At 42.6% G+C, this 26873-nt stretch overlaps 1 protein-coding gene across 1 annotated transcript in view; it reads right to left on the bottom strand.

Annotated features, from left to right (window-relative positions):
* The window catches only part of LOC141105647 (alpha-2-macroglobulin-like), a 232651-nt gene that overhangs the window by 85300 nt on the left and 120478 nt on the right, over positions 1-26873 (bottom strand). Inside the window, exons 17-19 of the mRNA XM_073595623.1 lie at positions 25347-25464; positions 19884-20004; positions 11549-11774 (exon numbers count right to left, since the gene is read on the bottom strand). Coding sequence (XP_073451724.1) covers positions 11549-11774; positions 19884-20004; positions 25347-25464 — 465 coding nt within the window. The remainder of the gene's footprint in view (positions 1-11548; positions 11775-19883; positions 20005-25346; positions 25465-26873) is intronic.

The raw sequence follows: 26873 nt of genomic DNA, 5'->3' as shown, positions 1-26873 counted from the left end.
CATATACTAACAGTAACAAAATAATGGCCACCGCCCACACCCATAACTGGCCTTCACAGTAAGGAGCACATGGAGGGCGTATACATACAAGAAAAAGACAATTCCATAGCTCAACTCACCAACCAGTCTGCTGACCAACCAAATTTACCTGTCTAACCGTATGTTAAAAGCAGGGGTTTAGTTAGCACACATTTGCAAACGCATGTGAAAGCTGCAAGGCCTCGTCAAGGCACCCTGTATTACTTGTATTACTGTGAAGGCCAGTTATGGGTGTGGGCGGTGGCCATTATTTTGTTACTGTTAGTATATGTGGGTCGGGGACATTGGACACCTTTGCTGCCATTGTGCTCTTGCTGGGTGTCCAGTGTTCTCCTGTCCCTTTAAGGGGGCTAGGGCGGCCTCCTGGCTCACCTGTCTCACACCTATGCATTCAATGCATGTGCTTCCACTGTGGAGACACTTATAAATTTTGTAGTGTTAGGACTGCAAGTAATACAGGGTGCCTTGACGAGGCCTTGCAGCTTTCACATGCGTTTGCAAATGTGTGCTAACTAAACCCCTGCTTTTAACATACGGTTAGACAGGTAAATTTGGTTGGTCAGCAGACTGGTTGGTGAGTTGAGCTATGGAATTGTCTTTTTCTTGTATGTATACGCCCTCCATGTGCTCCTTACTGTGAAGGCCAGTTATGGGTGTGGGCGGTGGCCATTATTTTGTTACTGTTAGTATATGTGGGTCGGGGACATTGGACACCTTTGCTGCCATTGTGCTCTTGCTGGGTGTCCAGTGTTCTCCTGTCCCTTTAAGGGGGCTAGGGCGGCCTCCTGGCTCACCTGTCTCACACCTATCCATTCAATGCATGTGCTTCCACTGTGGAGACACTTATAAATTTTGTAGTGTTAGGACTGCAAGTAATACAGGGTGCCTTGACGAGGCCTTGCAGCTTTCACATGCGTTTGCAAATGTGTGCTAACTAAACCCCTGCTTTTAACATACGGTTAGACAGGTAAATTTGGTTGGTCAGCAGACTGGTTGGTGAGTTGAGCTATGGAATTGTCTTTTTCTTGTATGTATACGCCCTCCATGTGCTCCTTACTGTGAAGGCCAGTTATGGGTGTGGGCGGTGGCCATTATTTTGTTACTGTTAGTATATGTGGGTCGGGGACATTGGACACCTTTGCTGCCATTGTGCTCTTGCTGGGTGTCCAGTGTTCTCCTGTCCCTTTAAGGGGGCTAGGGCGGCCTCCTGGCTCACCTGTCTCACACCTATCCATTCAATGCATGTGCTTCCACTGTGGAGACACTTATAAATTTTGTAGTGTTAGGACTGCAAGTAATACAGGGTGCCTTGACGAGGCCTTGCAGCTTTCACATGCGTTTGCAAATGTGTGTTAACTAAACCCCTGCTTTTAACATACGGTTAGACAGGTAAATTTGGTTGGTCAGCAGACTGGTTGGTGAGTTGAGCTATGGAATTGTCTTTTTCTTGTATGTATACGCCCTCCATGTGCTCCTTACTGTGAAGGCCAGTTATGGGTGTGGGCGGTGGCCATTATTTTGTTACTGTTAGTATATGTGGGTCGGGGACATTGGACACCTTTGCTGCCATTGTGCTCTTGCTGGGTGTCCAGTGTTCTCCTGTCCCTTTAAGGGGGCTAGGGCAGCCTCCTGGCTCACCTGTCTCACACCTATCCATTCAATGCATGTGCTTCCACTGTGGAGACACTTATAAATTTTGTAGTGTTAGGACTGCAAGTAATACAGGGTGCCTCGACGAGGCCTTGCAGCTTTCACATGCGTTTGCAAATGTGTGCTAACTAAACCCCTGCTTTTAACATACGGTTAGACAGGTAAATTTGGTTGGTCAGCAGACTGGTTGGTGAGTTGAGCTATGGAATTGTCTTTTTCTTGTATGTATACGCCCTCCATGTGCTCCTTACTGTGAAGGCCAGTTATGGGTGTGGGCGGTGGCCATTATTTTGTTACTGTTAGTATATGTGGGTCGGGGACATTGGACACCTTTGCTGCCATTGTGCTCTTGCTGGGTGTCCAGTGTTCTCCTGTCCCTTTAAGGGGGCTAGGGCGGCCTCCTGGCTCACCTGTCTCACACCTATCCATTCAATGCATGTGCTTCCACTGTGGAGACACTTATAAATTTTGTAGTGTTAGGACTGCAAGTAATACAGGGTGCCTTGACGAGGCCTTGCAGCTTTCACATGCGTTTGCAAATGTGTGCTAACTAAACCCCTGCTTTTAACATACGGTTAGACAGGTAAATTTGGTTGGTCAGCAGACTGGTTGGTGAGTTGAGCTATGGAATTGTCTTTTTCTTGTATGTATATGCCCTCCATGTGCTCCTTACTGTGAAGGCCAGTTATGGGTGTGGGCGGTGGCCATTATTTTGTTACTGTTAGTATATGTGGGTCGGGGACATTGGACACCTTTGCTGCCATTGTGCTCTTGCTGGGTGTCCAGTGTTCTCCTGTCCCTTTAAGGGGGCTAGGGCGGCCTCCTGGCTCACCTGTCTCACACCTATCCATTCAATGCATGTGCTTCCACTGTGGAGACACTTATAAATTTTGTAGTGTTAGGACTGCAAGTAATACAGGGTGCCTTGACGAGGCCTTGCAGCTTTCACATGCGTTTGCAAATGTGTGCTAACTAAACCCCTGCTTTTAACATACGGTTAGACAGGTAAATTTGGTTGGTCAGCAGACTGGTTGGTGAGTTGAGCTATGGAATTGTCTTTTTCTTGTATGTATACGCCCTCCATGTGCTCCTTACTGTGAAGGCCAGTTATGGGTGTGGGCGGTGGCCATTATTTTGTTACTGTTAGTATATGTGGGTCGGGGACATTGGACACCTTTGCTGCCATTGTGCTCTTGCTGGGTGTCCAGTGTTCTCCTGTCCCTTTAAGGGGGCTAGGGCGGCCTCCTGGCTCACCTGTCTCACACCTATCCATTCAATGCATGTGCTTCCACTGTGGAGACACTTATAAATTTTGTAGTGTTAGGACTGCAAGTAATACAGGGTGCCTTGATGAGGCCTTGCAGCTTTCACATGCGTTTGCAAATGTGTGCTAACTAAACCCCTGCTTTTAACATACGGTTAGACAGGTAAATTTGGTTGGTCAGCAGACTGGTTGGTGAGTTGAGCTATGGAATTGTCTTTTTCTTGTATGTATACGCCCTCCATGTGCTCCTTACTGTGAAGGCCAGTTATGGGTGTGGGCGGTGGCCATTATTTTGTTACTGTTAGTATATGTGGGTCGGGGACATTGGACACCTTTGCTGCCATTGTGCTCTTGCTGGGTGTCCAGTGTTCTCCTGTCCCTTTAAGGGGGCTAGAGCGGCCTCCTGGCTCACCTGTCTCACACCTATCCATTCAATGCATGTGCTTCCACTGTGGAGACACTTATAAATTTTGTAGTGTTAGGACTGCAAGTAATACAGGGTGCCTTGACGAGGCCTTGCAGCTTTCACATGCGTTTGCAAATGTGTGCTAACTAAACCCCTGCTTTTAACATACGGTTAGACAGGTAAATTTGGTTGGTCAGCAGACTGGTTGGTGAGTTGAGCTATGGAATTGTCTTTTTCTCCCTGTTGAACAAGGGCAGAAAAATTGGGCCTTTGGTGGTGGTGGTGGTGCTGGTGCCACAACACTGTAAGTCCTCACTCGCTCTTGGTGGGTGCAGAAATGGGCCCTGCTGTGAAATATTTGATCAAGGATTGTAATTACATGCCCCTGTTGAACAAGGGCACAAAAATTGGGCCTTTGGTGGTGGTGGTGGTGCTGGTGCCACAACATTGTAAGTCCTCACTCGCTCTTGGTGGGTGCAGAAACGGGCACTGCTGTGAAATATTAGATCAAGAATTGTAATTACATGCCTCTGTTGAACAAGGGCAGAAAAATTGGGCCTTTGGTGGTGGTGGTGGTGGTGCTGGTGCCACAACACTGTAAGTCCTCACTCGCTCTTGGTGGGCGCAGAAATGGGCCCTGCTGTGAAATATTAGATCAAGAATTGTAATGTTGAACAGGGGCTGAAAAATTAGGCCTTAGGCACTGGTACTGGTGCCACAACACTGCAACCCTTCACAGATACTCTAGTTGGAATGCAGGAACGAACCCTGCTGCAAAGTATTGCATCAAAAATTGTAATTACATGCCCCTGTTAAACAGGGGCTGAAAAATTAGGCCTTAGGCACTGGTACTGGTGCCACAACACTTCAACCCTTCACAGATACTCTAGTTGGAATGCAGGAACGAACCCTGCTGCAAAGTATTGCATCAAAAATTGTAATTACATGCCCCTGTTAAACAGGGGCTGAAAAATTAGGCCTTAGGCACTGGTGCTGGTGCCACAACACTGCAACGCCTCACAGATACTCTAGTTGGAACGCAGGAACGAGCCCTGCTGCAAAGTATTGCATCAAAAATTGTAATTACACGCCCCTGATAAACAGGGGCGGAAAAATTGGGCCTTAGGCACTGGCGGTGGCGGCCAGAACCAAAAATGTTCTTACAAGCTATCAGCGTGATCATTGAGGAGGAAGAGGATAATTACTCAGGATAGTCACTCAGCATCAGCATAGGCAGTCGTTGAAGGGATCCGAGATTTCAAAAAAAAATATTCGGTTACATCAGCATCAGGTGCTTGGTAGCTGGTGGTGATCCAAGACTGATTCATTTTTATGAAGGTCAGTCGATCGACCGAGTCGATGGACAGACACACCCTGTGATCGGTTACAAAGCCTCCAGCAGCACTGAATGTGCGTTCCGAAAGAACGCTGGATGCAGGACAGGCCAGTAGCTCAATTGCATACTGTGCAAGCTCTGGCCAGTGATCCATCCTCAAGACCCAGTAACCCAGAGGATTTTCGTTGGGAAAGGTGTCCAAGTCAGATCTTGCCCCTAGGTATTCCTGCACTATGTAAAACAGACGCTGGCGATGGTTGCTGGAACCGATCATACCTTGGGGCTGCGGACCAAAAAATTGTCTGAACGCATCAGTCAGACGGCCACCTTCTCCACCGCTCCTTCCTTGACTGACCGAAGCCTCAGCAACACGTTGTCCAGAAACAGGAGTTTGTAACCTCCCAGTCTCTGGGAACGCGTTGCACAGACCTTTCTGCAAGGCCTCCCGAAGATGTTTCATCCTCTGTTCCCTCTGCAATGGCAAGATAAGGTCCGCAACCTTACCCTTGTAAAGTGGATCAAGGAGGGTTGCCAGCCAGTATTGGTCCTTCTCCTTGATACCACGAATACAAGGATCCTTACGCAGGCTTTGCATCATCAGGGAGGCCATGCAGCGTAGGTTTGCTGACTCATTCGGTCCGGAGTCCTCTGGGTCACTAAGGACGACATGGTCCTCAGCCACCTCCTCCCAGCCACGTACAAGTCCATGTGTTTCTTGGGACTGATCCCTTAAAGACTGCTGCTGATGCTGAGTGCCAGGCTCCACCTCCATACTGACACAATCCTCCTCCTCCTCTTCCTGTGTGATCGACGGGCACGCAGGAACACTGTCTGGATAAAGGGGGCTGTGAGAGCTAAAGAAGTCCTCCTCTTCCTGCCTCTGTTCTGCCTCAGGTGCCCTGTCCATTATTCCACGCAGCGTGTGCTCCAACAGGTGGACAAGGGGGACAGTGTCACTGATGGCGTGGGGAAAAAAAACCCTGTCCTGGTGCCATAGTCGCACAGGTACTCATTGATGGCCCTCTGCTGCGTGTGCAGCCGCTGCAGCATTACCAACGTTGAGTTCCACCTGGTGGGCATGTCACAGATTAGGCGGTTCTTGGGCAGGTTAAACTCCTTTTGCAGGTCCGCCAGCCAAGCACTGGCATTATATAACCGGTGGAAATGCACACAGACTTTTCTGGCCTGCCTCAGGACATCCTGTAAGCCCGGGTACCTGCCCAAGAACCGCTGCACCACCAAGTTAAGGACGTGAGCCAAACAGGGCACATGGGTCATTTGTCCCTGTCGGAGGGCAGAGAGGAGGTTGGTGCCATTGTCGCAAATCACCATTCCTGCCTTAAGTTGGTGTGGTGTCAACCACCTCTGAACCTGCCCCTGCAGAGCTGACAGAACTTCTGCCCCAGTGTGGCTCCTGTCCCCCAAGCACACCAGCAAAAGCACCGCATGGCATCTTTTGGCCTGCGTACTTGCGTAGAAACCTTGAACGCCTACGGAGCACCGGTGGTTCCGAGGACAAAGCACAGGAAGAGGCCATGGAGGAAGAAGAAGAGGAGGGGGTGGAGAAGAAAGGTGTGTCACAAACATTAGTAGTGGCATTTTGGAGGCGTGGTGGCGGAACAACCTCCAACACTACTGCACCTTGTCCTGCATCCTTCCCAGCTGCCAGCAGAGTCACCCAATGCGTTGTGAAACTTAGGTAACGTCCCTGTCCATGCCTGCTGGACCATGAGTCAGCGGTAATATGCACCTTACCGCTGACCGCCCTGTCCAGCGAGGCATGGACATTTCCTTCCACATGCCGGTAGAGAGCCGGAATTGCCTTCCGTGAGAAAAAGTGGCGTTTGGGTACCTGCCACTGAGGAACCGCACATTCCACAAACTCAGGGGCAGAGTCTACCAACTGAAAAGGCAGCAGTTGAAGTGCTAGCAATTTTGTCAAGCTAGCATTCAACCGCTGGGCATGTGGATGGCTGGGAGCAAACTTCTTTCAGCGGTGCAGCAGATGGGGCAGGGAAATTTGCCTGGTACAATCTGACGTCGGTGTACTGAAAGCAGATTGCCCACAAGTACTTGGCTGTGACACACCTAATTCTACACCTTCATTCCTCTCAGTGCAGGTCTCAGAGAGGACTGAAGGTATAGTGGGGTTGGAGATCTCAGCTGATGAGGAGCAAGGAGAGGTCCTCTTTGTTCTTTGGTGTGGGTCTTTTAGATACGCTTGCCAACAAACTGCATGGCAGGTCAACATATGTCTAGTCAAGCATGTGGTACCCAAGTGGGAGATGTTTTGGCCACGCGAGATACACTTGAGACATATGTTGCAAATAGCAGCGGTGCAATCTGATGCACTCGTCTCAAAAAAGGCCCACACCAAAGAACTTTTTGAATAACGCGCAGAGACTGCAGCGCCCTGCACATGTGAAGCTTTGGGGTGTGATGCAGTCAATGTGCTGCCCTTAGGCTGGCCCCTGGAGGGCATCCTGCCTCACTGGTGATGTGCCGCCTCCTCCTCCTTCTCCTCCTCTCTCCTATCAGGCACCCACGTTGAGTCAGTGACCTCATCATCCCCTCCCTCCTCATCACTGGAGCAAACCTGGCAGTATGCTGCAGCAGGGGGAGCATGACTGCCAGATTGCTGTCCTTCTTGGGCACCCCCTCTGTCCGTGCTCACGTTACTGCCTTCATCTAGCTCAGTATCATCATCAGAGCCTTTGCAAACGCTGGGCATCCTCCTGGAGCATGTACCCAACACTGTGGTCAAACAGTTCGAGGGACTCCTCAGGAGGACATGGTGGGGCTAGGGAAGGAGTCACTGATGACATTGAGCCGAGGCCGCTGCTTTGCCAGACAAAGTACCCTGAGCATGGGTGAGAGAGGATGAGGAGGATGAGGACGGCTTGGTCATCCACTCGACCAAGTCTTCTGCATGTTGCGGCTCAACACAGCCAGCTCCCGAAAAAAAGGCCAAGCATGTCCCATGGCCACATGCTGATGAGGATGCACCGTCTCCACGACCAGAACTAGACACAGAGCCTGCTTGCCCTTTTTTATTGGCTTGTGACTGTCTGCCTCTCCTTGGCCTTCCAGACATACTAATGGCCTGTAGCTGCACTAAGCTGGGATATATATATATATATATATATATATATATATATATATATATATACTGAAACTGCAGCTAGCAAAATCAACTGCCTGCCTGTAGTATGAGAACACCACCAACCTTCTACAGGTAGCTTTAGCTGAACACTGTGCAAAGCTCCCAAAAAACTAACTTGTAGCTTTTTTAGCTGCCTGCGGTAGTGATAGGATCAGGAAAACACCACCAACCTTCTACAGGTAGCTTTAGGTGAACACTGTGCAGAGCTCGCAAAAAAATAACTTGCAGCTTATTTAGCTGCCTGCGCTAGTGATAGGATCAGGAAAACACCACCAACCTTCTACAGGTAGCTTTAGCTGAACACTGTGCAGAGCTTGCAAAGAAATAACTTGCAGCTTATTTAGCTGCCTGCGGTAGTGATAGGATCAGGAAAACACCACCAACCTTCTACAGGTAGCTTTAGCTGAACACTATGCAGAGCTCGCAAAAAAATAACTTGTAGGTTTAGCTGAACACTGTGAGGAGGACGCACTACACTAACTTGTAGCTTTAGATGACCACTGTGCAGAAGTCTCACTACACTAACTTGTAGTTTTAGCTGAACACTGTGAGCAGGACACACTACACTAACTTGTAGCTTTAGATGAACACTGTGCAGAGGTATCACTACACTAACTTGTAGCTTTAGATGAACACTGTGCAGAGGTCTCACTACACTAACTTGTAGTTTTAGCTGAACACTGTGAGCAGGACGCACTACACTAACTTGTAGTTTTAGCTGAACACTGTGAGCAGGACGCACTACATTAACTTGTAGCTTTAGATGAACACTGTGCAGAGGTCTCACTACACTAATTTGTAGTTTTAGCTGAACACTGTGAGCAGGACGCACTACACTAACTTGTAGCTAGATGAACACTGTGCAGAGGTTTCACTATACTAACTTGTAGACTACAAGTTAGTGTAGTGAGACCTCTGCACAGTGTTCATCTAAAGCTACAAGTTAGTGTAGTGCGTCCTGCTCACAGTGTTCAGCTAAAACTACAAGTTAGTGTAGTGAGACCTCTGCACAGTGTTCATCTAAAGCTACAAGTTAGTGTAGTGCATCCTGCTCACAGTGTTCAGCTAAAACTACAAGTTGTAGTTTTAGCTGAACACTGTGAGCAGGATGCACTACACTAACTTGTAGCTTTAGATGAACACTGTGCAGAGGTCTCACTACACTAACTTGTAGTTTTAGTTGAACACTGTGAGCAGGACGCACTACACTAACTGTAAATAGTCTAACTGCCTGACTGTGGTACTAATAGGATCAAAAGAACGCCAGCAATTTTCTTCAGGTAGCTGTAAATACTGTAACAAGACAAGCCTGCCTGTCAGTAGGAAGATAACAGGAATGGATCTAGCTAAACTGAATACAGTGTATATATATATATATATATATATATATATATATATATATATATATATATATATATGCAACACCTGGGATGCATATATATACACAATACACTGTAAGTGCAGCTAACTCACTGACTGTCCTGCCTAATCTAGCTAACTCAAATGAAATGACACTGTCTCTCTCTCTCCAGGCGGCCTTATATAGTGTGGGGCATGTTCTAAACCCCCTGAGCCATAATTGGCCAAAGCCACCCTGGCTTTGGCCAATTACAGCTCTCTCTACCGACGACGCTGTGATTGGCCAAACATGCGGGTCATAGTGCATGCTTGGCCAATCATCAGCCAGCAATGCACTGTGATGCCGCAGTGAATTATGGGCCATGGTGCACCACACGAATTTGGCGCGAACAGCCCATAACGTTCAGAATTCGGCGAACGACCGAACAGCCGATGTTCGAGTCGAACATGGGTTCGACTCGAACACGAAGCTCATCCCTATAGGTGAGGTTGAAAAAAGACCATCAAGTCCAACCTATGTGTGTGATTATATGTCAGTATTACATTGTATATCCCTGTATGTTGTGGTCATTCAGGTGATTATCTAATAGTTTCTTGAAACTATCAATGCCCCCCGCTGAGACCACCGCCTGTGGAAGGGAATTCCACATCCTTGCCGCTCTTACAGTAAAGAACCCTCTACGTAGTTTAAGGTTAAACCTCTTTTCTTCTAATTTTAATGAGTGGCCACGAGTCTTGTTAAACTCCCGCAAAAAAGTTTTATCCCTAGTGTGGGGTCACCAGTATGGTATTTATATATTGAAATCATATCCCCTCTCAAGCGTCTCTTCTCCAGAGAGAATACCTTCAGTGCAAGCAACCTTTCTTCATAACTAATATCCTCCAGACCCTTTATTAGCTTTGTTGCCCTTCTTTGTACTCGCTCCATTTCCAGTACATCCTTTCTGAGGACTGGTGCCCAGAAGTGGACAGCATAATCTAGGTGCGGCCGGACCAGAGTCTTGTAGAGTGGGAGAATTATCATTTTATCTCTGGAGTTGATCCCCTTTTTAATGCATGTCAATATTCTGTTTGCTTTGTTAGCTGCAGCTTGGCATTGCATGCCATTGCTGAGCCTATCATCTACTAGGACCCCAGGTCCTTTTCCATCCTAGATTCCCCCAGGGGTTCTCTCCCCAGTGTATAGATTGCATTCATATTTTTTTCACCCAAATGCATTATTTTACATTTTTCTACATTGAACCTCATTTGCCATGTAGTTGCCCACCCCATTAATTTGTTCAGATCTTTTTGCAAGATTTCCACATCCTGCGGAGAAGTTTTTGCCCTGCTTAGCTTAATAATTTCCATGATGCCTAGTCATGCCTGTGAATGTCAGCGTTTTACAATGTCTCGTGGGACATGTAGTTTTGCAACAGCTGGAGGGCCGTAGTTTGGACATCTCTGGTCTAGGCATAAGCAATTTTGGGTCAATTCATGTTTCTTTTGCAAAGCTAGAAGCAGTAGGCACCAGCGGCGGCCCGTCCATATGGGGTGCAGGGGTGTCATCCCCCCTAATCCATGCACCTGGCCCCTAATTTACATGCAGGGCACAGGACGGATGGAGTCCAATGGGGAGGTTTTTTTTAGAAGCTCTAATTGGCTTCAAAAAAGGGTGGACTCAGGGTGCAGAGCACTGCGCCCCGAGCCCACCCAGTTGTGTGACAATAGCGAATTAATATTCACTATTGTCTTCCTGATTCTCCTCCCGGCCAATCCTGGCTCAGGAAGTGGGTCCTGAGACCCGATTGGCCGAGAAGAGAAGCAATCCTATTGGCCACTGAGGAGGAGGAGGGAGGAGACGCAGGAGAAGCTGTGCCACTGTGATGCCGAGGAAGGAGTAGACGCAGGGTGAAGCCGGCGCCCGGAGGAAGCTTAAGACCTAGATGGGGTAAGTGCAGAGACCGATCGACCAACCTAGGGGGGTAAGGGGGTGTGGGAGACCAGACCGATCACCCACCCCCCCAAAAAATACACCAGCCGCCACTGGTAGGCACATCTGCATGCTGCCTAGGCCATGGTGATGGAATGCACCCATAGACCTTACATGGTTGCCCAATAAATTGGATGGATTGGGCTGCAATCAAGTAAGGTCTATATCCAGTTAGTTTGTGCTTGATTGGCTAAAGAATATTCCTTGTTCAAATGTTTTTTTAAATAATGAAAAAATAAAATAAAAAAAACAGCAAAGAGTACAAAAGTACAGAAGTAACCAAAAAAATCAAAGAGCTCAAGGAAAGCATATTGGATCTCAGGCAACAATGTGAAATATTTAGATTATTTGTTCAATACCTTAATGCACTGTTTGAGATAGTTAAACACTGAGGCTTTAAGGATGAAAGTTTCTCCTCTCACTACAGAGTACGGGAGGGTGAGATCCACAAAGAACGGCTGGAAGACCCGAAGAGAGACAGGAGGAGACAGGCCAAATCCACTCTGACCCAAACATACGGCCCCGGCATTCCAGTCTGTGATGGTGTCTGGAGCCTTTTGATGGAGGTCAGCACTGCCAGAGTCTCTAGAAAAGACAGAGAACAAACAAGAACAAATAGTGTTACAAATAAAACAAACCAAGTTGGATAAAAAGTGAAGCAGTTGATTACAGTAGCCGATCAGTTTTTATCCTTCATTCATGGGGAGAATGAAGCAAAGACACCTTTTTCTCCTGTTTTCTTACCCTATTTCTTATCTCCATAACCTCCCAAACAGAATTCATGCATAGCAACTGTAAACATGAAGAAATGTGGAGCTACTACACATAGCAACCAAAATCCACATTTTCGGTCTTTAATTTATCATAAGCAAGTATAACAAATTGTATACAGTGCCTTGAAAAAGTATTCATACCTCTTGACATTTTCCTCATTTTGTCATGTTACAACTAAAAACGTAAATGTATTTTATTGGGATTTTATGTTATAAACCAACACAAATTGGCACATAATTGTGAAGTGGAAGGAAAATGATAAATGGTTTTTAAAATGTTTTACAAATAAATGTGTGAAAAGTGTGGTGTGCATTTGTATTCAGCCCCCTTTACTCTGATAACCCTAACTAAAATCTAGTGGAACCAATTGCCTTCAGAAGTCACCTAATTAGTAAATAGAGTCCACCTGTGTGTAATTTAATCTCAAGATAAATACAGCTGATCTGTGAAGCCCTTCAAGGTTTGTTAGAGAAACTTAGTTGATGCAAAAATGGAAGTGTATCACAACACGGAGTGGCACCGTGGATACACACAGCAAGTAAACCTGTGCCGCGTCCTATCAAATATACGAGAAACAAACAAGAGGTACTTTTGGACTTTCTAGGCACAACTACAACAAACTGATTATATAAAAAATAACTTTTTATTTACTTAGAAAAATACATAGCAAGAAAAAGACATTGCCTAAAAAACCACAACATGTGTATATATTAAAGTGCTCGCTATACAACACCGTCTATAGTATATAGTTATTCGGACGTCTGGATACACAATGTGTATCCAGACGTCCGAATAACTATATACTATAAATGGTGTTGTATAGCGAGCACTTTAATATATACACATGTTGTGGTTTTTTAGGCAATGTCTTTTTCTTGCTATGTATTTTTCTAAGTAAATAAAATGTTATTTTTTATATAATCAGTTTGTTGTAGTTGTGCCTAGAAAGTCCAAAAGTCCCTCTTGTTTGTTTCTCGCATATTTGCCTAGAAAGTCCAAAAGTCCCTCTTGTTTGTTTCTAGAAAAACTTAGTTAACAAACAGCATCATGAAGGCCAAGGAACACACCAGACATGTCAGGAATAAAGTCGTGGAGAAGTTTAAAGCAGGGTTAAGTTAAAAAAATATCATAAACTTTGAACATCTCACAGAGCTCTGTTCAATCCATCATCCAAAAATGGAAAGAGTACGGCACAACTGCCAACCTAACAAGACATGGCCGTCCACCTAAACTGACAGGCCAGGCAAGGAAAGCATTATGCAGAGAAGCAGCCAAAAGGCCCATGGTAACTCTGGAGGAGCTGCAAAGATCCACAGCTCAGGTGGGATAACCTGTTCACAGGACAACTATTAGTCATGCACTCCACAAATCTGACCTTTATGGAAGAGTGGCAAGAAGAAAGTCATTGTTGAAAGAAAGCCATAAGAAGTCCCATTTGCAGTTCGTGAGAAGTCATGTGGGTGACACAGCAAACACGTGAAACAAGGTGCTCTGGTCAGATGAGACCAAACTCTTTGGCCTAAAAGCAAAATGCTATGTGTGGCGAAAAACTAACACTGCACATCACCCTGAACACACCATCCCTACTGTGAAACATAGTGGTGGCAGCATGATGTTGTGGGGATGCTTTTCTTCAGCATGGACAGGGAAGCTGATCAGAGTTGATGGGAAGATGGATGGAGCCTAATACAGTGCAATCTTAGAAGAAAACCTGTTATGCCGCATACACCTGATCGCACATTCCGACAACAAAATCCATGTTTTTTTTCCGACGGATGTTGGCTCAAACTTGTCTTGCATACACACGGTCACACAAATGTTGTTGGAAATTCTGAACGTCAAGAATGTGGTGACGTACAACGAGCTGAGAAAAATGAAGCTCAATAGCCAGTGTGGCTCTTCTGCTTGATTCTGAGCATGCGTTGAATTTTGTGCGTCAGAATTGTGTACACACGATCAGAATTTCCGACAACGGATTTTGTTGTGGGAAATTTTGAGATTCAGATCTCAAATTTTGTTTGTCGGAAATTCCGACGGAAAATGTCCGATGGAGCCTACACACGGTCGGAATTTCTGAAAACAAGCTCGCATCGAACATTTGTTGTCGGAAATTGCGACCGTGTGTATGTAGCATTAGAGTCTGCAAAAGACTTGAGACTGGGGTGGAGATTCACCTTTCAGCAGGACAACGACCCTAAACATACAGCCAGAGCTACAATGGAATGATTTAGATCAAAGCATATTCATGTGTTAGAATGGCCCAGTCAAAGTCCAGACCTAAATCACATTGAGAATCTGTGGCAAGACTTGAAAATTGCTGTTCACAGACGTTCTCCATCCAATCTGACAGAACTTGAGTTATTTTGCAAAGAAGAATGGGCAAAAATGTCACTCTCTAGATGTGCAAAGCTGGTAGAGACATCCCCAAAAAGACTTGCAGCTGTAATTGCAGTGAAAGGTGGTTCTACAAAGTATTGACTCAGGGGGGCTGAATACAAATGTACCCCACACTTTTCACATATTTTATTTGTAAAAAAAATTGAAAATCATTTATTATTTTCCTTCCACTTCACAATTATGTGCCACTTTGTGTTGTGTTGGTCTATGCAAACAGCAGTTCATCAAAGTCTCAAATTACTGATGGTTTAACCACTTGCCGACCGGGCCATTGGCGAAAGACGGCAACAGCGTGGTCGGCTGGTTCTGGGTAGACGTCCATGGACCCGGCGCATCACGGATCACAGTAGCCGCTACCACGTGATCGCGGCCGTTTACCACGTGATCGTTCCATCAAATGACGGAGCGATCACATGTAAACAAACCGGCGTCACGTCATGACGCTGGTTCCTCCCTCCCCTCTCTGTATCGATCGGTACAGTGCAGAGGGAGAGGGGGAGAGGGGGAGAGATGGCAGCGCTGTGGGCTGGATGTTTAGTGCCCACAACGCTGCTCAATATACATAATGGCAATAATCTGCAATACTCTGCAATACTGCAATACTCTGAAACACTGCAATACTCTGTAACACTGCAATACTCTGCAATACTCTGCATCACTGTGCTATACTCTGCATCACTGTGCTATACTCTGCATCACTGTGCTATACTTTGCATCACTGTGCTATACTCTACAACACTGTGCAATACTCTGCAACACTGCAAAACTCTGCCAATACTCTCCAATACTCTACCAATACTCACCAATACTTGCCAATACTCTGTCAATACTCGCCAATACTCTGCCAATACTCACCAATACTCGCCAATACTAGCCAATACTCTGCATCACTGTGCTATACTCTGCAACATTGTGCAATACTCTGCAACACTGCAAAACTCTGCCAATACTCGCCAATACTCTTCCAATACTCTGCCAATACTCACCAATACTCTGCCAATACTAGCCAATACTCTGCCAATACTAGCCGATACTCTGCAATAAATTTTAAAGGAAACGAATAATTTTTTTTTAATCTAATTTTCAGTCTTTTTTGATTTATAGCGCAAAAAATAAAAAACCCAGCGGTGATTAAATACCACCAAAAGAAAGCTCTGTTTGTGTGAAAAAAAGGACATAAATTTCATATAGGTACAGTGTTGCATGACTGAGTAATTGTCATTCAAAGTGTGAGAGCACCGAAAGCTGAAAATTGGTCTGGTTAGGAAGGGGGTTTAAGTGCCCAGTTGTCAAGTGGTTAAGGAAAAGGAAGTTAAGTAGTTGGAGTTTCTGATGAGTTGGCTATTTTGAGGCGGCGAGAAATTTGTCCTCGTTAGCCCGCTGTGCTGTCAAAACAGCTAAATCTTCCTGTACCGGACTATATTTGGTTGCCGGTGTAGCGTCTAAACAGCAATTCGTCAAAATCTCCAATCACTTCTGGTTTAAGTAAATCGGAAGTGACATGGTTGGAGTTTTTGACGAGCTGGCTAATTTGTAGACATGTGCAGAACGGAAAAAATGTGTTTTGTTTCGTTTTAATTCGTCATTTACATAATTTGTTTAGTAAATCCGTTTCATTTGTTTTCGGAATTCATTTTGTTTATTCGTATTCAAATCGATTCAAATTTTCGAATTTCAAATTAATTTCGAATAGTTTTTGAATTCGGATCGTTTTCGAGTTTGAATAGTTGTTTTCAAATTCAAATTGTTTTTCAGTTTCCAAAGAGAATAAAATAGAATAGAAAATAAAGGAATAGAACAGAAAAAAATGAATAGAATAGAAAAGAATATAACAGAAAAGAATAGAATAGAATATATAATATAGTAAAACCGAACAAAATAAGATAGAAAATAAAAAAAGAGAATATAATGGAATAGAAGAGAATAAAAAAAAGAATATAATTAGATTATAACCATCTTCTGAAATTCAAATAGAATAGAAAAGAATAGAATAAAAAAAAACAATAGAATAGAATAGAAATAATATAACCATTTTCCAATTCAAGTTAGAATAGAATAGAAAACAACACAATAGTATAGAAAAAAACAACAGAATAGAATAGAATGAATATAACTAGCTTCCTATTCTAATCTATGCTTTTCAATTCTATTCAAATTCAATTTGATTCTATTTGAATTTTGGGAAATGGTTATCTGCTTTCTATTCTATTGTTTTTTTATCGTATTCTTTTTCTATTTGTTTATTATATTCTATTATTTTCGCTTCTATTATTTTATTTTCTATTCAAATTTATCATATTTGAAATTCAAATATAACAATAGAATCAATTTGAATTTGAATAGAATAGAAAAGAATAGATTAGAATAGAAAAATAACAGAATAGTATAGAAAAAAACAGGATAGAATAGAAAAAACAGAATAAAATAGAAAGAAAATATCCATTTTGTATTCTATTCTAATCTATTCTTTTCTATTTTACTCAAATGCAAATTGATTCTATTTGAATTTTGGGAAATGGTTATAGTCTTTCTATTCTATTGTTATTTTTGTTTATTTTTTCTATTCTATTATAGCCTATTATATTCTATTCTTTTCTATTATGCTATTTTCTTATGTATTCAAATTCCAATTTATTCTTTTTATTCTCTTTGGAAATTCGAAAATGATTCGAATTTGAATTTTGTTCAATTTTTTTTCCCGTTATTTTGGATTTGTTTATTGTAATTTAAAATTGTAAAATTCAGAACAAAACGAACCGCACATGTCTACTAATTTGACAGAACAGTGGCAGTGCCAAGCAAGCAACCTCCTGTGATCAGTGTGCGGTGGGGCAGCTGCTCGGCACTGGACCAGAAAGAGAGCGGCGATCACTGAAGAAACACCAACTACTACAGTGATGGTCATCTTCCCCAGTGTTCCATCAGGTGTGCAATATACCTACTTACATTGGTTCCCAGCTGGACCATTATACTGTTACTATGTAATAAAGATCATATTTGAAGTTTAGCTGTAAATATTTTTTTAACTGTGCAGTACATATAGTTACATAGTTACATAGTAGGTGAGGTTGAAAAAAGACACAAGTCCATCAAGTCCAACCTATGTGTGTGATTATGTGTAAGTATTACATTGTATATCCCTGTATGTTGCAGTCATTCAGGTGATTATCTAATAGTTTCTTGAAGCTATCAATGCTCCCAGCTGAGACCACCGCCTGTGGAAGGGAATTCCACATCCTTGCCGCTCTTACAGTAAAGAACCCTCTACGTAGTTTAAGGTTAAACCTCTTTTCTTCTAATTGTAATGAGTGGCCACGAGTCTTATTAAACTCTCTTCTGCGAAAAAGTTTTATCCCTATTGTGGGGTCACCAGTACAGTATTTGTAAACTGAAATCATATCCCCTCTCAAGCGTCTCTTCTCCAGAGAGAATAAGTTCAGTGCTTGCAACCTTTCCTCATAACTAAGATCCTCCAGACCCTTTATTAGCTTTGTTGTCCTTCTTTGTACTCACTCCATTTCCAGTACATCCTTCCTGAGGACTGGTGCCCAGAACTGGACAGCATACTCCAGGTGTGGCCGGACCAGAGTCTTGTAGAGCGGGAGAATTATCGTTTTATCTCTTGCATTAATCCCCCTTTTAATGCATGCCAATATTCTGTTTGCTTTATTAGCAGCAGCTTGGCATTGCATGCCATTGCTGAGCCTATCATCTACTAGGACCCCCAGGTCCTTTTCCATCCTAGATTCCCCCAGAGGTTCTCCCCCCAGTGTATAGATTGCATTCATATTTTTGCCACCCAAATGCATTATTTTACATTTTTCTACATTGAACCTCATTTGCCATGTAGTCGCCCACCCCATTAATTTGTTCAGGTCTTTTTGCAAGGTTTCCACATCCTGCTGAGAAGTTATTGCCCTGCTTAGCTTAGTATCGTCTGCAAATACAGAGATTGAACTGTTTATCCCATCCTCCAGGTTGTTTATAAACAAATTAAATAGGATTGGTCCCAGCACAGAACCCTGGGGAACCCCACTACCCACCCCTGACCATTCTGAGTACTCCCCATTTATCACCACCCTCTGAACTCGCCTTTGTAGCCAGTTTTCAATCCATGTACTCACCCTATGGTCCATGCCAACGGACCTTATTTTGTACAGTAAACGTTTATGGGGAACAGTGTCAAATGCTTTTGCAAAATCCAGATACACCACGTCTACGGGCCTTCCTTTATCTAGATGGCAACTCACCTCCTCACAGAAGGTTAATAGATTGGTTTGGCAAGAACAATTCTTCATAAACCCATGCTGATTACTGCTAATGATATCGTTCTTATTACTAAAATCTTGTATATAGTCCCTTATCATCAAGAGTTTACATACTATTGATGTTAGGCTAACTGGTCTGTAATTCCCAGGGATGTATTTTGGGCCCTTTTTAAGTACAAAAATATTTGTTCTTCTGGTGAATTTTATGTCTTTCCAATCTCCAAAATTCTTTATACACATACAAGCATAGGCGTGCGCACAGGGTGTGCCGGGTGTGCCTGGGCACAGCCTAATCCCCATGCTGCCCAAGCCAAAAGTGAGACTTCTTTTCAGACCCCTGATATTTCACCAAAGCTCCCCCAATGTGGCTCCTAAAATAATTCTAAAAAAATAAAGAAAAGTGATATTGTAAAAAAATTTTAAAAAATAAATAAAACTTGTAAAACAATTATAAATAATAAAATAATAATAATAAAAAAAAAACTACTGACTACTGACACCATCCACTGCTCTACTGACTGACGCCAATCTCTGCCCTACTGACGTCATCCATGTTTAATACATTTTAAAATGTTTGTTTACATTTGTGTGTGATTATCTATTATCTATCTATCTATCTATCTATCTATCTATCTATCTATCTATCTATCTATCTATCTATCTATCTATCTATCTATCTATCTATCTATCTATCTATCTATCTATCTATCTAATATATATATATATATATATATATATATATATATATATATATATATATATATATATATATATATATATATATATATATATAATGTGTATATAGATATATATACACACATGTGCATGTGTGTTTGAGCTTTGGGGTGCACACCATAATGCAATAGGCTTCGCACACCTATGCACACAAGATCTGCTCGGGACGATTATCTCATGCAAGTTTAAGCTTGCCACCCATCTAGTCATTATAACACCCATGGTAAATGTAATGGCTTGTGGGAATGTTTTACCTATCTTCTATAATTTCCTGGTCTCCAAACAGGCAACGGTGCCCCAAAATATGGATGTGATCTGAGATTGAGACAAAATCTCATGAAAACTGTAACATTTCACCATTACAGAAAATGAGAGTGAATCCTCCAAATAAGGACACAGAAAGCACCTGACAGACGATCTAACCCTTCTTTTTCATTGGACAAAACATGTGTTGGCTGCATTTCCACTTTACTGTAAATGATCTCCTCTTTTTATACTGAATGTACAAGCTGGGACTCACCCTACTGCTATAAGTTCCCATAGCCAGGTCTCAGGAAAATATATCCGAACCTTCTCCTTTTCTTTCTCTTTTACTGTCCCCACACTGGGTCCTCCTTTAATACCTAGTTCAGGTTCTGAATCTGAAAAAAAAAATAAAAAACAGAATGGTGAGTATATTGTATGCAGCTATATCTATATTATTGGGGAACTACATATTGGAGGTGTGACTACACTACATATCCTCTGAACTGATTTGGTTACAGTGTTAATTTAGTCGACTAAAACATATTAGTGGACTAAAATGACTAAAACATTTTAGATGACTAAATGAATACTATTTTAGTCGACTAAAATATGACTAAAACCAAAACAATTGAGATAACTAAAATACGACTAAAACTAAAAGCCATTTTAGTTAAAAGACTAAAATGAGACTAAAATGCCATTTTAGTCAAAATACTAAAATGAGACTAAAACTAAAATGCCATTTTAGTCAGAAGACTATGACTAAAACTAAATTGCAATTACTGAGATGTACTGCAGATTTTAGTCGAATACATATGACTAAAACTAAAACAATTGCAGAAGACTAAAATGGGATCAAAACTAAAATGCCATTTTAGTCCTAAGACTAAAATTAACACTGTTTGGTTGCACATAGTAACCTTTTATTTCCCTTTAGACCCCTTTCACACTGAGGCGCTTTACAGGCGCTTTCACACTAAAAAAAACACCTGAAAAGCTCACGAAAACCTATTTCCATTAAAATCAATGAATGCTTTCATACTGGGGCAGTGCGCTGGCAGGGTGGTAAAAAAACCGCCCCTCTCCATTGAAATGAATACAAAGCTCTTCAAAAGCGCCTGAAAAGCTCTTCAAAAGTGCTCAGTGTTTTACTGGCAAAGGGGGTCCCCTAGTGGTGGACTTTTCAGGCACATGTAGCAATCATAAAAGAGGTATACTTGGTACAAATATAATTTATTGAATTAACATAATAAAATATGACAACAACTGTAACATCTATTGTTGGGAATGTAAATCCATCAGTATTACAATTGTGTATATACAGAGTTTTGAAGCCGTACTTTTTCACCTGTGTTTTACTGGCAGGTTACAAGCGCCTCAGTGTGAAAAGGGTCTTATTCTTTTAGGCCCCTTTCACACTGTGGCATCTGCACTGTCTGCGGTAAAGAATAGCGGCGCTTTACCATCGTTTTTGCGGGGGTTTTTGGCCGCTAGCAGGGCACATTTAACCCTACTATCCGCCGGAAAAGGGTAAAAAACGACCTGCAAAGCGCCGGTGGTTCAGCAGCAGTGCCCATTCATTTCAATGGGCAGGAGCGGTGGAGGAGTAGTGTATGCACCGCTCCTTTACCGCTCCAAAGATGCTGCTTGCAGGAGTTTTTTTTTAACGTCCTACCAGCGCATCGCATCAGTGTGAAAGCCCTCCGGCTTTCACACTGAGACTGCAGGGGAGCCGTTTTTCAGGCGCTGTACAAGTGCTATTTTTAGCCCAAAAGCACCTGAAAAACATCTCAGTGTGAACGGGGTCTTAGGGACCCCTGGAAAACATTTTGTATTAATTTAACACTGCCTTCTGGTCTTAGATTTCCTTCAGACATTATTATTTCAATTAAAGCAGATGTAAACTAGACATGCACTGGCAAAAAATTTGTACGTTTTTTGTTTCTTTTGTTTTTTGTTTTCGTTTTTCGGGTCATTCGTTATGGTCGAAATTTGTAAATTCGAAAATTCGCAAATTTGAAAATAAGAAAGAAAATCCAAAAATTTGAAAGAATAACTAACTAACTAATAATAACTAACTATTACATTTTAGGTATTAGAATTTTCTTTCAACTTTGGCTGTTAGTGAACGTAACGAATACAAATTTATCCAAAGTTACAAATTATCGGAAAGAACGAATCCCGCATCTAAACTAATGGAACAGAACACATTTATAATAAATAATAATAATAAAGTTTTTATTATTATTGTTATTTATTATTATTATTAATTTGTTACATTCCATTTGTTTAGATACGGCATTGGTTATTTTGGATTATTTGTAACTTTGGATAAATCTGTATTCGTTATGTTCACTAACAGCCAAATTTGAAAGGAAATTCCAATACCTATAATTTAATAGTTAGTAATAGTTAAGTTATTATTAGTTAGTTATTAATTCAGATTTTCAAATTTTTGGGTTTTCGGATTTTCAAATTTATGAATTTTCGAATATTTGAATTTACGAATATTTGGAAAAATTTGTTAAACGGGTTTTCATTGTTTCAGGTATATTTAAGTCAAATAACAAATTTGTCAAAAACAAATTTAGAACCAAACAAATTGCACATATAACAGCCTCAGGTGATACACAGGGATGAAACTAATCTCCCTACATAAGTTTTACATGTACTGTATATCTTCTGTCTTCATCTTTCTAGAGTCTTTAGAAAGTTCAGATCGTGTTAGGAGATTTTCTCTTCCTTGTCAACACTGCAGTGAAGCCTGGGCATACCGCCAAGACAGCTGATTGGAGGAAAGGCACACACCCCCTCTCCTCATAGTTAGAGACTTTCAGAGCTGTTGGTTGAATGGTTCAGCACTCTGCTAATGTATTTATAGCATCCTCCCCAACACAAAACACCAGCTGCTTTTAACTCAGTTGACAGAGAAGTTATCAGGAGTTATCAGGCTGATAACAGAAGAACGGAGCAGAAGACAGCTAGGGGACATAGTGCTTTGAATAGTCTCCAACTATTGTCTCCTTCATTCCCTGAAGAAGGGATTTATCTTGAATCTCCTGAAATGCGTTGGGCTATAGGAGAAGTGCTCTTTTCTTATATACTATATATGGATTTTATGTATCACTTTGTGCATGGTTGTTATCTCTGACCATTACACTGCTTTTATGAAATTAATATTTCTATTTTTGTAAAATATTGTGTCCTCAAAAAGTTCGCCCTTAAAATCCCTTTGTATCGGGGGGTACTTACTCTTTATATATAATATATTTGGGATGGTGGCAACAATAAGTGGAGTTTCTCCTCCATAATGGTTCTTCTTGGATAATTGCAATACTGTGCCATTACTCCACGAAATACCGCTGCTACACTGAGTCATTACTGGATTACTGGGTACTCTGCTGTTGCTATACTGTGCCACTGTCAGTAATCTGCTGTTGCAATACTGTGCTTTACTGAGTATACTATACCTGCAGCACATTCCCATTACTAATTGAGGGACTGTCCCTGATTTGGAACAATGCCCCTCTGTCCCTCTTTCCTCCTCCTTTGTCCCTCATTTTTGCCTGATCTTAATAATTGTATATACAAATGCACTATTTATCTTTCAAAGAGTGTTTCCCAGTGTTAAACCTTTCATCCAATTTCTAAATTGCTGCATTTGTAAATTTCAAAAGTCAGTATAAAGGAATAGTAGTGGTAAAAAAAGCACTTGTGTGTGAAAGAAAATACCAATCGACCTTAAATCAATAGTCCTGTATTATAGAACAACAATACCTGGTGCTCTGTCCTTGCTCTCCTTTGCTCTCCTTCTTTCCCCTATCCCTCTCCCCTCTTTTCCTCCTCCATCCCCCCACCCTCCCTTTCCCCCTTTCCTACCTTCCCCCTCCCCTTCCTCCTATCCCCATACTACCATATCCTACCTTTCCTCCCTTCACCTACTCAAGATTAATGGTAGTATATACCCTCCCTTGGTTCATGCTGTTATGATGTTACTGATGAAGTTATATAGTTCTAAACCTGTAACCACATACCTTGTTTCGGGTATACCAATGTTATCACAAGTACGGTTATGCAATTTATTGGTAATGAATATTGACATTTATGTTCAGCATTTCAGATTTGTATCGTAAAAAAATATTTTCAATAAAAATATTTAAAAAAAAAAGCACCTGTGGTTTTAACTTGTAGAACCATCTAGCTCAGTGTTTCTCAACTCCAGTCCTCAAGGCGCCCCAACAGGTCATGTTTTTCTGGCTTTCAATTATTTTACACAGGTGATTTGATCAGTTTCACTGCCTTAGTAATTACCACAGCTGTTTTATCTGGGGGGAATCCTGAAAACATGATCTTTTGGGGGGGCGTCTTGAGGACTGGTGTTGAGAAACACTTAACAAGCTAGTGTGCTAGTTTGAATAGCTTAGCTTAGGTAAATTGGCTTTGCTGAGAGCCAGGCCTGGGGTTGTGAATCTGGGTCAGGGAGGCTGGATTACTCAACTGGCAGCTTTCTCTAGCACTTTCCCCAGGTCTGGCAGTTGGTAGAAACTTCCAGAACTGAGAGGCTGCCATGCATATTTATGAGGACCCTGGCCAATCCCCAGTGAAAAGGGGTTGGAAAGGGGCAGCTCACCTCATAAATAGGTATAAGTCAAGCCAGTCGGGTGGAAGGCAGTTGAATGAAAGATGGAGATGGAGTGCTGAATGGGCTGTTGGTGGCCCTTGAGGGTGCCCCCTAGGGGGAGTGGACTTTTGGCTGGGGCTCGAGTGCTGGAAGGATCCCTCACAACACATAGAGGACACCATTTCTGCAGGCATGGGAGCAAGTAGAGGACAGCGGGAGCAGGTCAGCACATCCGGGAGATCTCCTAAGAGTCAGCCGAGTGGGCTCATGAGTGTCAGTCTGGAGGACTGTGGGGAGAAGTTAGCCTGGAGGGCTAGTGAAAGGGGCAGCTGCAGCCAGGTGGGTTGGCAGTGCCTGAAAAGGTGGTGCTGGGATCAGTGACCACAGAGAGGGAGTGCTGTAAAAATGTAAGCTGTGTCACCCTATCTGCTCTCAAGTATAGGGGTTGCGAGTCCCTGCCTGTTATGGGTGTTTGCTACAAAATTACTACAGGTTGACATAGATGGATTCTGCAAGCAAGAGTGTGCTGGAGGAAGAAGAGGTTCTGTATATAGGACTGTATATAGGAATAGTTGTCCCTGAAAGGTGTTTGAAGTCAATTGGGCATCCCATGACCTCCCAACCCTAGTTTATTACCCTTAATAAAACAAAAAAGTGCCTGTGGAAATTTGGTGGGCCTGGCTGTGCAGGGTGAGGGATCCCATTCTACTTGCAGCTCCTAAGGGGGTGCACTACAAACTAATCATTTTTTTGTATATTTCTCCTTTAAGGGGGTGTGGCAGGAGGTGTGTCCTATGCCTACATACTTTTGCTAATAGGTGTCCCTTGTTCCCATCTCAAAAAGTTGGGAGGTATGCCCAAAGTGTGTTACTTGGACACCAGTGCCTGAAACAACTAATTGCATTTACTTCTACAATTTTCTACACTATGTGTATGATTTCTCCCAGATGGTGTACCCCAGTCCTAGGCCCAGCCTACAAATGGGCTTTAAATGAGGGCTGTGGGAGGCCTTACACTGCTCTCCCCTACCTGCAGGCCTCATGGAATCAGCATGCACAGCTATGGCAGCAGCTACATATCTCGACTAATATATATTGCTTTGTTCTACAAACTTACCGACTACCATTGCTCGTCCGGATCCTGGATGATATGATCTACGTGAAAATACAATTTCAGAAGAACAATCCTTGGGTTTCTTAATTGCTGCACTGGTTAGTATTTTTAAATGTAATCCCTGTAGTTTATAAGAAAAAAAATACAAAAATTAGATTTTACTATAAGGACATATACTTTGTGTACAGCATTCTGAGGTATGAACATTGTCTTAAAACAATTAAATTTTGGATAGCTCCCTAGGCATTTTTTATAAAAAGCTTGTTCTGTTAGAATGGACTGAGAGGGCTTAAAGGGGAAGTAAACCCATCTATTTAACAGCTTCAAAAAACAGTCTTACATTTGGGGTCTTACATTTGGGGTCTTACATTTCCCGCATGTGCCGGGAATGTAACTGTCACATTGGTTGTGCTCTCAACCAAACTGTCAAACAATCCAATGGCTGGTGTCATAACTGATCACATGTGCAGCATCATGGCAGTTGAAGATTAAATAGAGGTCAAGATGGCAGCTTCATTGGCTGAAAACAATAGGAGGGTTTACTTCCACTTTAAGTATTTGGGCCCGAACAGCACAGGCATGTGGCCGTCCCCTTCCAGCTTTTTTATTTAAAAAAAAAAAAGAGGTCACTTTAAAAAAAATGTATTTGACTAAAGTGTTACTAAACCCAGGACCCTGCATTAACTATATCTGGTCTCCCACAGTACACAGAACATTGGAATACAATTATTTTAGTAAATATAAACTGATAAATACCTTTTCTCATCAGCAGCATATAGCAGCCTTGTGACTTCTATCAGTTTATAGTAAACCTTGTAGGAGGGGTTTTTATTCTCCCCTGACCCTCTGTCTGGACAGTGCTGATTGGCCCTGTGCTGATCACATGCACACACCCAAGAGAAAAAAAAAACTATCTAGCAATACACACCAAACTGAGCATGTGCAGCTTGTCCCCTAGCTTTGTAAATATCAGGTTATTTATTTTGAGACAGAGGAAGAAGAGGAGGATCAGAGAAGACAGGATCAAACAGCCTTTATACACAATGCAAAAAATTAACCCCTTAAGTTCCACAGTGAGTATAACAAGCATGCTTTACTGCATATACAGACTGATTTTACTGTTGTGGGTTTAGTAACACTTTACGGTCTGGGCATGAAGTGAACTGCATTGGGCAGCATGGCTGGTTGGAGTCCGGGCTGAGGCTGTTATAACCTTCTTACGGGATTTTGCTGTGATGTGCGACTATTAGGACTTTCTTTCCCTACTAAATGTTTTGAACTGGGACGAGCTCTGTCCTTCTTGGCACTGCTAGCGGTTTGTCATGCAAGAGGACCTGGTGGAGCTTTGAGCAGCACCTGTCTTTTTTGTTGTGGGTGACATAAATGAATTGTCATTTTTGTGCACTTCAAATAAAGGTTATACAAAAAGAAGCTGTGTAATGTGCTGAATAGGGATGAGCCGAACACCCCCCCGGTTCGGTTCTCACCAGAACCTGCGAACGAACCGAAAATTCGCAAGAACGTTAGAAC

Source organism: Aquarana catesbeiana, linkage group LG08, assembly GCF_042186555.1.
Source record: "Aquarana catesbeiana isolate 2022-GZ linkage group LG08, ASM4218655v1, whole genome shotgun sequence".
Classification (NCBI taxonomy): Eukaryota; Metazoa; Chordata; class Amphibia; order Anura; family Ranidae; genus Aquarana; species Aquarana catesbeiana.
The sequence above is the reverse complement of the archived record's forward strand: the minus strand, read 5'-3'. Positions and strand labels throughout refer to the sequence as shown.